The sequence below is a fragment of the Sorex araneus genome, chromosome 1 (assembly GCF_027595985.1).
Source record: "Sorex araneus isolate mSorAra2 chromosome 1, mSorAra2.pri, whole genome shotgun sequence".
NCBI lineage: Eukaryota > Metazoa > Chordata > Mammalia > Eulipotyphla > Soricidae > Sorex > Sorex araneus.
This window is the reverse complement of record NC_073302.1, coordinates 137,037,491-137,049,636: the sequence shown is the minus strand read 5'-3', so window position 1 is coordinate 137,049,636 and position 12,146 is coordinate 137,037,491. Positions and strand designations below refer to the sequence as shown.

The 12,146-nt window shown below is 41.7% G+C and overlaps 1 protein-coding gene across 4 annotated transcripts in view; it reads left to right on the top strand.

Moving 5' to 3' along the window:
* The window catches only part of ANKRD55 (ankyrin repeat domain 55), a 92,807-nt gene that overhangs the window by 30,836 nt on the left and 49,825 nt on the right, over positions 1 to 12,146 (top strand). For all 4 annotated transcript variants that reach the window (XM_055146776.1, XM_055146795.1, XM_055146799.1 and 1 more), the window contains one exon: positions 4,569 to 4,678. In XM_055146776.1, coding sequence (XP_055002751.1) covers positions 4,569 to 4,678 — 110 coding nt within the window. The remainder of the gene's footprint in view (positions 1 to 4,568; positions 4,679 to 12,146) is intronic.

Below are 12,146 nucleotides of genomic sequence, written 5' to 3'. Positions count from 1 at the left end.
ATTTAAGATGTTTATGAGAGTAGGAGTAAGTGAACAGAAACTGGAAAATGAGAATATTGGGATGCTGAGAACCAGGATGAGTAGAGTGTAGGGAGTCAGGAAGAAATCTCAGTTTCTTAAGGGTCAGCAACCAAGCACAGGACTCAACCCACAATCAGTGCTCAGTTGAAAATTTGCAGGTTTTTTGCAACCTGTTCTCAACATAAGAGATTTCAACTCGCATTTACCAGGATTGGAACAAGCTTGGTTAAACCCTACTGAAAGTCTTCAAAGCCTCTCTTGTCAAATCCTCCTGCATTCCTCCCATGGCTACCTGAAGTCTGTGTGAAATTAATTCTCTCTTCAAGGTGAGAATCGCCATTCTTCTCTTGTGGGACTCCTAGAAAACTGAGCCATCCCATAGCCATTGTTACTGCAATTCAGCTTCTTGCTGCCCATTAAGACCAGAGGATTATCCCGGGGTCAGATCCAAGGTGTCCTGAGACTGCCCTGCTGGAGTTGAACTCTTCCGTTCCTGCCACAAGCTGGCACACTCTGTGACATAGTCTTGTCCAAAGCTCCTTCTGCCCCACACCCCCAGCTCCCATATGGAAAGCCTGTACCCCAGCCCTTTAAACTAAGAAATTTTCTTTAGAAGCAACTTTTTCATTTTTCTATTTGTGTGCACTTTTTTTTTCAGAGCCTCACCCATGAACTTGAGAGGAATTTTTCAGTCTTGGGGTGCTTGTTTCAATTACAACATCCTGGTGTATGCCCTAGTCCGACTGATTCAGACACAGGTGGCAGGGCAGGAGGATGGGGTAGTAGATGGGCATAGGGAGAGGTGTCTGTGTATGTGTGTGTTTTTTAAAAATGCTTCCCAAGAACTTTATATTCTCTCAAACACACACTGGTCTGCATGTACTAGTTAAAATCTAATATCTCCACAAGAAGGTGAAGGCGGTTTGTAAAGTTAGCTATGATTAGCATACAGAGTAGAATGAAACTAAGCTTCCTTCAAAACTCTAAATTTCAGGCATGGGAGAGAGAGTACAGAAGGTAAGGTGCTTGCCTTGCAAGTGGCTGACTCTAGTTCAATTCCTAGCAGCTCATCTGGCTTCCCGAGCCCCGTCAGGAAAGAGCCTTGAGAACCACTGGTGTGATCCAAAGCCCAAAAATAAAAATAAATTAATTTTAAAATTACAAATTTGGAGGACCCAGTGACTCCTCACAGGACTGTGAAGAGGTCACTGCAATGTGTAGAAGGTCTGGAAAGACCCCTCTGCAGAGCTTTCTTAGGATGATGCAAAGGATCTTCCTGGGCAAGTGTCAGTGGAACCCTCTTAGCTCTGACCACCATGTAGGCCCCTGGGAAGGCAGGGGGAGGGATTGCTCTGTGAAACCCACCACATCATTCTGGCAATGTCTGGAATCAAGAATTTAAGAAAAACTTGACAAAAGGGCACTTAGAAATGAACTCTGAGGGGGCTGGAGTGATAGTACAGCGGGTAGGGCGTTTGCCTTGCACACAGCCAGCCCAGGTTCGATTCCCAGAATCCCATATGGTTCCCCAACACCGCCAGGAGTAATTCCTGAGTGTAGAGCCAGTAGTAACCCCTGTGTATCGCTGGGTGTGACCCAAAAAGCAAAAAAAAAAAAAAAAAAAAAAAAAGAAATGAACTCTGAGTCACAGCTTCCAGTCAGTAAATCAGCGTGGATGTGTGACCTCACACCAACGCTCCATATTCTCATGACTTGATTAAAACACACACGCACACACACACAACAACTTTTTTTCTGTGGAACCATCCCAAATTTCACTGGAAATCTCAGTTTCCAGTGAACACTAGAGTCCAGAGGTAGCTGAAGGTCAGGTCCAGTCACATCCCAGTGGCAAATCCAGACTGACCATGTCTGTGCACCAAGATTAACCTCAAGCACTGAAGCTGGAGTCCATGCTGCCTCCAGAGACAGCGAGAGACACTGTCTGTGAACCCACGAGCACTGCAGACCTGAGTTGTGCTCTCACCAGCCCCTCAGTGCTTTCTCCCTCAGGCAAAGCACCTTCCACCTGCTACTTCCTGAGTGTAGGTTCCTTGAGTGCAGCAGACCCCCCAGATAAGCCTTTGCTGTAAACTGAGACCCAAACTTTCCACTTCCAATCTCATTTGTTATTGGCAAAATGCATAAAAATAATCCCTGAACTATTGCCGTTGGTTGAGGAACACATGAACAATTGCTGAGCTCATAGTAGGGACAGGTCAGGTCTGTAGATTCTCAGTCATGGCCATGGATTTGCCATGTTTGCAATGGTTGTCTATTTTTTTTTATGAAGAAAAAGAGAAAACCACACAGCACACAAAGTTCCAGGAAACGTTGCAAAATGATCAAAAATGTTTCAAACTCTCACCCATCAGAAGATTTGTTTTTCAGAAACTATCTTTGGCAACTCTAAAATGTGTCCTGCATGCCTTTTGGAGGAGACCTCCTGTTCATATTTTTTTTCTCTTTTAACGAAAGGAATGAACTGCTTAAACATTAGACACAAAATCCTGATTAAATACCTTAGTAAACTGTGATTCAGGAATAAAAATATTTTGCTTTATTATGATTAGATGTTGGTCAGTTCCACAAAATCATTGTAATTATAATTGTATCTCTGAATCTTCTTATACTTTTCTCTTTTTTTTCTTATACTTTTCTTTAAAGACTTCCTTCCTAGGTTTTCAGAACCAAAATATCTTTTCCTTCCTTCCTTCCTTCCTTCCTTCCTTCATTCATTCATTCAATTTTCCCTCCCTCCCTCCCTACCTCCTTCCCTCCCTCCCTCCCTTCTTCCTTCCTTCCTTCCTTCCTTCCTTCCTTCCTTCCTTCCTTCCTTCCTTCCTTCCTTCCTTCTTTCCTTCCTTCCATGCTTAGGGCTTACTCCTGGTTCTGTGCTCAGGAATCACTCCCGGCAGGGCTCAGAAGATATAAGTAGGGCCTGGAATCAAACCTGGGTTGGCCACGTGCAAGGCAAGCACCTTAATCACTGCACTATTGGGCTGCAGCAATAGCACAGAAGGTAGGGCATTTGCCTTGCATGCAGCCAACCCAGGTTTGATTCCCAGCATCCCATATGGTCCCCTGAGGACTGCCAGGGGTAATTTCTGAGAGGAATTACCAGGAGTAACCCCCTGCATCGCTGGGTGTGACCCAAAAAAGAAAAAAAAAGAAAACCAAAAAAAAAAATCACTGAACTATCTCTCCAGCTCCCAAAAGGTTCTTTTCTTATCATAATCTTGTTTTCCTCTCCATGCATTTATTCAGTGAAGTTTTTATTTTTATTGCCTTTAATGGATGGAAATTAATGCTTCTAATGCTTCTAAAGGGCTGGAGCAAAGCACGGTGGTAAGGTATTTGCCTTGCATGTGGCCAACCTGGGTTCGATTCCTCCGCCCCTCTCGGAAGAGCCCGGCAAGCTACCGAGAGTATCCCGCCCGCATAGCAGAGCCTGGCAAGCTACCCATGGCATATTTGATATGCCAAAAACAGTAACAAGTCTCACAATGGAGACGTTACTGGTGCCCGCTTGAGCAAATCAATGAACAACAGGATGACAGTGACAATGACAATGTTAGAAGGGAAAATCTTAAGTCACTTATTCATCTTACTGAGATGAATCTGAGGCTTCACTCCTCAGGAACGAAGGATGACAGGAAAAAAAATAGAGAACTAACATATTACACTTCTTACGATAGAGGATATGGAAAAGAGAACCAAGAGTGTAGAATAGTGAAGTATAATGGAATCAAGAGGACAGGTCTACCTAATTTTTGAAACTGGGCCATGACCTTCAGGTCAGATAATTGGTAAGATTTGGAGTTCAGTCCACAGAATGAGTGGCCAGAGCTAGTAAATCACTCCCTATCCCACACCACATTTGACCCTATGAACTGAACGTAAAAGTGAACTGCCAGTGAAGGACCCTGAGAATGGGGAGGGAGAACCGGAGAGAAAGTATAGTAAGTAAAGTGAGGCCAACACAGGTTTGATCCCCACCACCACATAAGGCCTCCTGATCGTTACCAGAAGTGATCCCTGAGCATAGAGCCAGGAGTAAGCTTTCAACATGAACTGAGCATAGCCCCAAACCAAACAACAAAAACGCCGACGCTATTTCTTGGGGCTAGAGAGATGACACAGAGGGCCATATGCTTGCCCTGCAGGTAGCTACCCCAGCCCCCACCAGGAATAGTCCCTGAGCACAGGGCCAGGAGTAAACTCTGAGAACCATTTAGTGTGCCTCCCCCCTCCACTACCCCCTCAAAAAAAAAGATAAATGGGGAAGGGAATGGTGGGAGAGAAAATCTAGGAGTCGGCTTGCATCTGCCAAGGTAAGGGTCCTCCAGAAGATCAGGAATCCAGACCTCAAGACATTTAGCCTTCTGAGAAGTGCCTAAAGAGCAGTCGTGGTCTTTAACAAGTCATATGTGACATATCTCTTAGCCAAACCAAAGAAGCAAGGTTAAGTAAGCTGGAGAAAGTGTTGAACTCTGTGGTTATATGAGATTGTGTTATATAATGACATGGTTGCTCTTGTATTTCAGGGCTGGTTGGAAGGCTGTGTGAGTCTGCTCAGAAATGGAGCCAAACACAATATCCCAGACAAAAATGGCCGCCTGCCTCTCCACGCTGCTACTGCTGAGCCCGATGTGAGGTAAATTTCCACAGTGCTCACTGTGTGTTAGTACATAATCTCATTCACCTCTCTGGGGCTAATGAAAACAAAATATACTTTATTATCTTAGAAGATAGGACCACATTGTGGCTAAAACTCACATTTTAAACTCAAATTTTGCTCCCTTCCTCCTTTGATACAATCCTTGTTTTGTAGTCTCTGATTTAAGAAGAAATGCTATTTGCCATTCTCAGAATTCTTGTGTTCATTCATTGAGCCAGCCAGCTATTCCTTCAATACCTTTGAGTGTTTATTATGGATTAGGCATTGTTCTAGGGTCTCCTCATAGCTCCACAAAATATCTCACCTCACAGAGCTTAAAGTTTAGCCCGGGAATTCAAGGGCACAGGAGTAAAAATATTAAGAGGATACTTTCAGGTCATGACAAATACTACAAAGAAAAGAGCAATGACTAGTCAGAAGGTTCATGCCTTAGCTCAGAGACCTGCCAAGTTTATGGGGGGAAGGAGACAAAGGGCCGGGGAGAGGAGACTGAGAATCTGAGACCAGTGAGTTGTTAGAAGAAATCCCCCAGAGTACGTGCTTCTGGAAACCTTGTGAAGAAATCTACTCAAATGAGTTGGAGGGTGGAGATGGTCACATTTTTATAAGACATTTTGCCCAGACCGAGTGTAACTTCCTCAATCTGTGTATAGATGGCCTTGGTCTCCATGCTTTTTAAGTGGCCTAGGTCTCCATGAACCACCCCTTATAGCAGCTGGTAAAAGCATTTCCCACTGTGAAATCAGCAATGTTCTGGGTGCTTCCTTAATCTCGGCTGCACAGAACTTGCCTCTGCTAGGAAATTTGCATTCCATTCCTCAGAGCGAGGTCACACAGGCCTGAAGAACACAAAAGCACATCAGGTGCTTTCTGGGGGCCTCATCTTCCATCTCTGCTCAGAACTAAAACTAAAGCTTCAAGGGGAGTGAGGAGACAAGATCTCTTCCAGGATGACAAGGAAAAAAATTTCTTCACTTCATGCTGGTTTACACTAACATAAAAGGGCTTGGGAAATTCCAGAACTATTCCAGATCAAGGTTTGCCACTTCATTGGAGTATATCCAAGAGTAATAGAAAACTGGATTTACCCAAAGCCTGAAAAAAAAAAAAACAAGGAAGTTTAGGGAGGTGGAGAAGTAGCTCAAATGGCTGGAGCACATACTTTGTGTGTGGAAAAACTAAGTTCAATAACCTAAGCACAGAGCCAGAAGTATCCCCCACGACTGTTTGTCTGACCCAAAGTCCCCCCAAAGCAAAACCACAGGGAGAACAATAGCAAGCCTAAAGTACTAGATAAAATCATTCTGCTTTCTCAAATGTGTCCCTTTTTATTATGTTTTTGTTGAGGTAACATTTCTTTCCAAGTGTGTAAATGTTTATATGTTTTTTTAACACACATGTTTATTAGGGGCACAATTACTGTACCCTACCCATCACTAAAGTGAAAGTATCCCTAGGCTATAATTCACAGAATCCTTCCAGGCCACTTCCCTCAATCTTCCCCCAGTCACCACACCTAAGTTCTGTGGTCAATCTAAGGATTTGTTTTCACTGAACATTGTTCTCTTGCTTGCTTTCTTAATGTGTCACATATGAGTGAGATCATCTGGTATTTATTTCTCCTTCTGACCTATGTTGCTTAGCTCCACCCATTTTGTAGCTAAAGTAAGATTTCACTTTTTCTTATAGTACTACTGATACGAACACATAGTGGAGTAATACTCTGCTGTGTAAATATACCACATCTTCTTTATCCACTCTTTATTTTTAGCAGTTAGGGCATTTACATGTCTTAATTGTTATAAATAGCACTGCAGTGAACATATATGTATTATATTATATAGGTTTAATTGTCACTGTCACTGTCTTCCCATTGCTCATCGATTTGTTTGAGCGGGCACCAGTAACTTCTCTCATTGAGAGACTTATTGTTACTGTTTTTGGCATATCCAATACGCACGGGTAGCTTGCCAGGCTCTGCCGCACGGGCTCGATACTCTCGGTAGCTTGCCGAGCTCTCCGAGAGGGGCGGAGGAATCGAACATGGGTTGGCTGCATGAAAGGCGAACGCCCAACCGCTGTGCTATTGCTTCAGCCCATAGGTTTAATTATAGATTTTTAATTAGTATTTTTGTGTTCTTTGGCTGCATTCCTAGGATTGGAATTATTGAATCATGTGGTCATTCTATTTTGTTTTGTTTTAATTTGGGGACCACATGCCAGCAGTGATCACTCCTGAGCTTGGGAGACCATATGTGGTGCAAGGCACACAACTTAACCACTGTATTATCTCTCTGGCCCTATTTTAAATTCTTTTTTTTTTCTTTTTTTGGGTCACACCCGGCGATGCACGGGAGATACTCCTCGCTTTGCACTCAGGAATTACTCCTGGCGGTGCTCAGGGGACCATATGGGATGCTGGGAATCGAATCCGGGTCGGCCGCATGCAAGGCAAACGCCCTACTCGCTGTGCTATTGCTCCAGCCCCCCTATTTTAAATTCTTGAAAATGCCATACTGTTTTTCATAGAGGCTCACCCAATTAATATCACCATCAATAGTAAATGAAGTTTATTTTTCTTAAAATTCTAGATAGCACTTGTCTTTTGCCTGTTTGATGTAGCCAAAATTCTCACTGGTATGAGGTATAATATTTTATTATTTTGATTTGCATATCCTTAACAATCAGTGATAGTGAGGATTTATTTTTTCATGTGTCTGTGGGCCATCTCTGTCTTCTTTGGAGAAGGGTCTATTCCTCTTTTTTCTAATTTTTGATGGGATTATTTATTGTTTTGTAATTGAAATTTATCAATTTCAATGTATCTTGGATATTAGCCCTTTGTCAACAAGATGTAGAAGATTGCACCATGCAAATACTTTCTCCCATTTGTTCAAGAGTCTTTTTGTTTTAGTGAGATATTTTGCTATGCAGAAGTTTTCAATTTAATGTAATTCCATTTGTATATGTTTGCTTTTTTTTTTTTTTGGTCATTGGAGTCAAATCAACAAAGACACATAAAGTCAATATCATGCAGTACTTTGCTTATATCTTTGATATGCTTTATTTTATGGATTTGTATCCAACATCTAAGCTTTATCCATTTTCAGTTAACTTTTGTGGACAGTGTGAAATAGTGATCCAGTCTCATTTTCAATTTGATTACATGTAGTTATGCTGTTTTCCCAGCACCATTTATTGAAAAACTCCCCTCTCAGCATTTTATGCTTTTGACAGCTTTATTTTAAATTGTCTATGTATCTAAACATTTATTTCTGAGCTCTCAGTTCTACTTCATTGATCTGAAGCTCTGCTTTCATTCCTATATGACACTATTTTGAATACTACAGCTTTATTACGTAGCTGAAAGCCAGGGAACAGTATGCCTACCATTTTCTATTTTCTCATAATTGTTTTGGGGGATTTTTGCTCCATACAAATTTTAGTAATGTATTTTTTACATCCTTGAAAAATGCCCATTAAATTTTTTTAAGTTTACATAAAACCTATATTATACTTTTGATAGGAAGGTCATTTAACAATTTTAATTCTTTTAACCCATAAACCTGGAATATTTTTAATTACTGTGTGCTTTAATTTTTTAAAAATAATGGGCTATAGTTATTTATGTTTAAGTGTTTCACCTCCTAAGTTTATTTCTATGTTCTTGATTCATTTTGATGCAACTATAACTAGAATTATTTTCTTGTTTTATTTCTCTTCTAGCTCATTATTTGCATATAGAAATGCAGTAGATTTTTGTATGTCAATTTTGTAGCCTGTAACTTTATGGTGTTGATTTATTGTATTAAATTGTGTTTTGTTGAAATCTTTAGAGTTTTCTATATTTATTATCATGTCATCTGCAAAAATAGTAGTCTAAGGGTTGGTGAGATAGCAAATAGGGAGTAAGAGACTTGGTTACACATAGGAAACTCTATTTCAATTACTGGCACTACTATGGCCACCCAAGCACTGTCAAGAGTGATTCCTGAGCACAGAACCAGGAGCCCCAACTATCACCTAATATGGTCCCCCCAAAAAGTAATAATTTGATACTTCTTCTCTAAGTGAATCTCTTTTCTTTCTTTTTCTTGCCTAATAGCTATGACTAAGACTTCTAATCCTTCTAATTCAATCACATGTAATAGTGATAAGAATGAACATCCTCATCTTTTGTCTGATCTTAGAGAAAACACTAAGTTTTCATTACAGAGTATGAGGTATTATGGGTTTGTTTTCTATGAGCTTTACCATTGAGGTAAGTTCCTTCTGCCCCCATTTTGTTGAGAGATTTGTCATAAATAAATGTTTGACTTTTTCAAAAACTTTATGTTCACTGATAAGATTATATGATTTTTATCTTTCCCTTGTTTATGTGGTGTGTGTTGAGTCATATATGTTGAATTATCCTTGCATATCTGGAATAAATACCACTTGGCCATGATGAATAATAATTTTAATGTATTATTTGAATTTGATTTGCTAAGATTAGTGTGATGATGGTACTGAGGATCAAACCCGGGGTCTCACACATGTAAGGCAAGTATTCTGCTGTAGGATAACATAGCCTCACCCGTTACAGTGCTCCTATTCCTCTTTGTTTATTTGTAGCTTCTTTCTTAGTGTTCTGTTGACTTGTAAATAATGTTTTTCTCTTCTCCTTGAGTCCTTTGCATAGCTTATTCAGAGCAAGTCCTTTTTGTATGGACACAGGAAGACTTAACAAATGTTATGCTTTTGTAACCTGGGAGTCATTTGACTCTACATGATATTTTCCTCCAGGGCATCTGTTCTCTTGACCTAAGCCTCAGCTGCTCTTACTTCCTAGCATCCCCAAAGCAGGGTCCCGACGTGGGACGAGAAGGACCCAGGGCAAGCGGTAGTTGTGTGCTACCCTGGCATCGAGATGGGCCTGGCCAAAGTGCCTAATGCTTAACTATAAGTTAAGAGCTTGATCATGGACAAATGCTGTCATGATCCAAACAGTGATAACTAGATTTGGACCCTGCTAGGGTGAGGAATGATTAATCTGGCCTGAGTGCTGTGGTCTGAGCTTGTGGCAAGATGTTGCCAGGAGAGCTGCCTTGCAAGCCTCAATGTATCCCTTGCTATGTCCATACAAAAATAACTAGTATTAAGATGTTAATAAGTTCCTGGACTAAGGAAAAGAAAAAAACCTTAAGGGTGAGGAAGGGCTTTGGAATGCCCTGCCCTCAGGAAGGGCTTTCTTATGTTGATTTTGCTACCTGGCGGGGTGTAGCCTAGAAGGCAAGGTGGGAGAGAGAAGGAGGAGAGAGAGAAGCCAAAAAGAAGTGGCAGTTGATCCAGAGAGAGGCCGGAGCTGGGAGTGCAGGAGATGAGAAAGATGGAAGATTGAATAAACGGTAACTAATCAGCAACTAGCTTGGTCCTCGTTCTTCCTTCGCCTTTCCTTGACCGCTGGCCGTCCCGATCCAGTCCACACACAGCGGCTCCAGAGCACCGAACGCGAGCGGTGAGACAGAGCCACCCGGAGAGCCTGCGAGTGCACGCGCCCCTCGGCGTGCCTTAGTTTTTTACACTCTGCCACTGAAGATTTGCTAAGATTTTGTTGATGGTCATCGCTGTGTTCATCAGAAATATTGATCTGTAGTTTTCCTTTTTTGTAATGTGTCTTTTTTGATATCAGGGTAATATCACCTCATAGAAACCATAAGAATTCTTGTTTATTCAACTTTCTTGGAAGAGCTCGAGAAGGATTAGTATTGGATCCTCATTGAAGATTTGGTAAAGAGCACTAGTAAAACCATCTGGACCTACCCATTTGATTTCTAGGAGACTTTGATTTTAAAAATAAGATTAAAAGTCACCTATTAATAGTCTACCTATGGGACCAGCTCAAGAGACAAGGATACTTGTTGTACGTGTGTGGGATCCCAATTCAATCTCCAGCATCATATGGCCCCCTGAGCACTATCAAGTATAGCCCTGGAGGGCCTCCAACACTGCTGCACAGCTGAGGGTGGCACAGGTGACTCCCAAGTACCACTAGGATGCCCCCAACACTACAAGACCTAAGCATTGTCATATCCTCACTATAGCACTAAACTATATGATCTGGTTGGCTAAGAATCTCCAGGAATGGCCCCTTCAAGCACTGTTTGAAGAGCATGCCCCCAAGAAAATAGTATACCCTCATTTATCTGCACAGTCTGCTTATGCATCTACCTACACTGTAGTTCTACCACAGTTGACTTTTTACACTATGAGCTGGAGTAATAATACAGCAGGTAGGGCATTTGCCTTGCATATGGCCGCCCCAGGTTCTATCTCCAGCACTTCATATGGTCCCCCAAGCGAACCAGGAGTGATTCCTGAGTTCAGATCTAGGAGTAAGCCCTAAGTAAAGCCAGAAACAAATATACAAAAGCTTTTAACAAAAAAGTTAAAGAGTTCTGATTTTAACTATACAGGTAAAGAATGCTTCAGCGTTTGAACACATTGGAAAAATAAGTTTAGGCCTGGAAGATAGCTCAAAGAGTTGGAGCATGTGTTTTGCATGCTGGAGCCCTGGGTTCCAACCCAGTACCATGTGATTGGTCAAGCAGTGCCAGGTGTGACACCAAAACAAATAAAGTTTCTCTATTATATGTGGAACCATTCAGTGTGGAAATCCCTAAAATGGTGACTCCTCTCCATACAGTGACACAGGGGGCCCTGCCTTCCTCCATCTTGTGGTCTCATCATCTCCTAGAATCATAGTATCCATTGTTCAGTCTGCAAAATGAGGACGAGGTAGGTGGAAAAGCCCACACATTTCTTTCCAATCACAGCTGTGATAACAAGGTTCGCTTCTGTTCACATTCCATTGGCAAGAACTAATCATCTGGCCACACCAATACATAGGCAGCTATGAGTAAGGCACTCTCTCGCCTGGCATTCTCCTCCTAGCTAGGAGAAGGTGAATTTCAGTTTAAAAACTCTCTGCCATCACCTCATTGTAGCTGGAGGATAAATCAAGACTTGTCTTTAAAAGTCACAGGATCAGTTCAGTCATTTAGGGTGATCCCATGAAATCGATTCAATAAGCTGTCCAGGAACTTCCTCTTCTGTGGATTCATTGGTCTCTTTTTCACTAGACCCAGGTATGCCCTTAGATGCCCTGGGATCTTCATGACTTCTGTATCAGTGAGATAACACAGAGCTGTGGTTTGCCCTTCTCTTAAAATTGTACCTAACATCCCAACCACCAATTTGGGAAGAGCTCAAGCTTGAAAAACAAACATTCTTTCATAAGCTGATGTTACAGAGTTATTGTCCTACTGGGACACTTAGCTGACTCAGTAAGAGAAAATCCTGCTCTAGTTATGGAAATGCTAACTGCTGTAACTAACAAAATCCAAAGACTAAAATGATTCCAAAAGCAAAAGTGATAGCTTCTGGCCAATGTTCTTCAAAAATG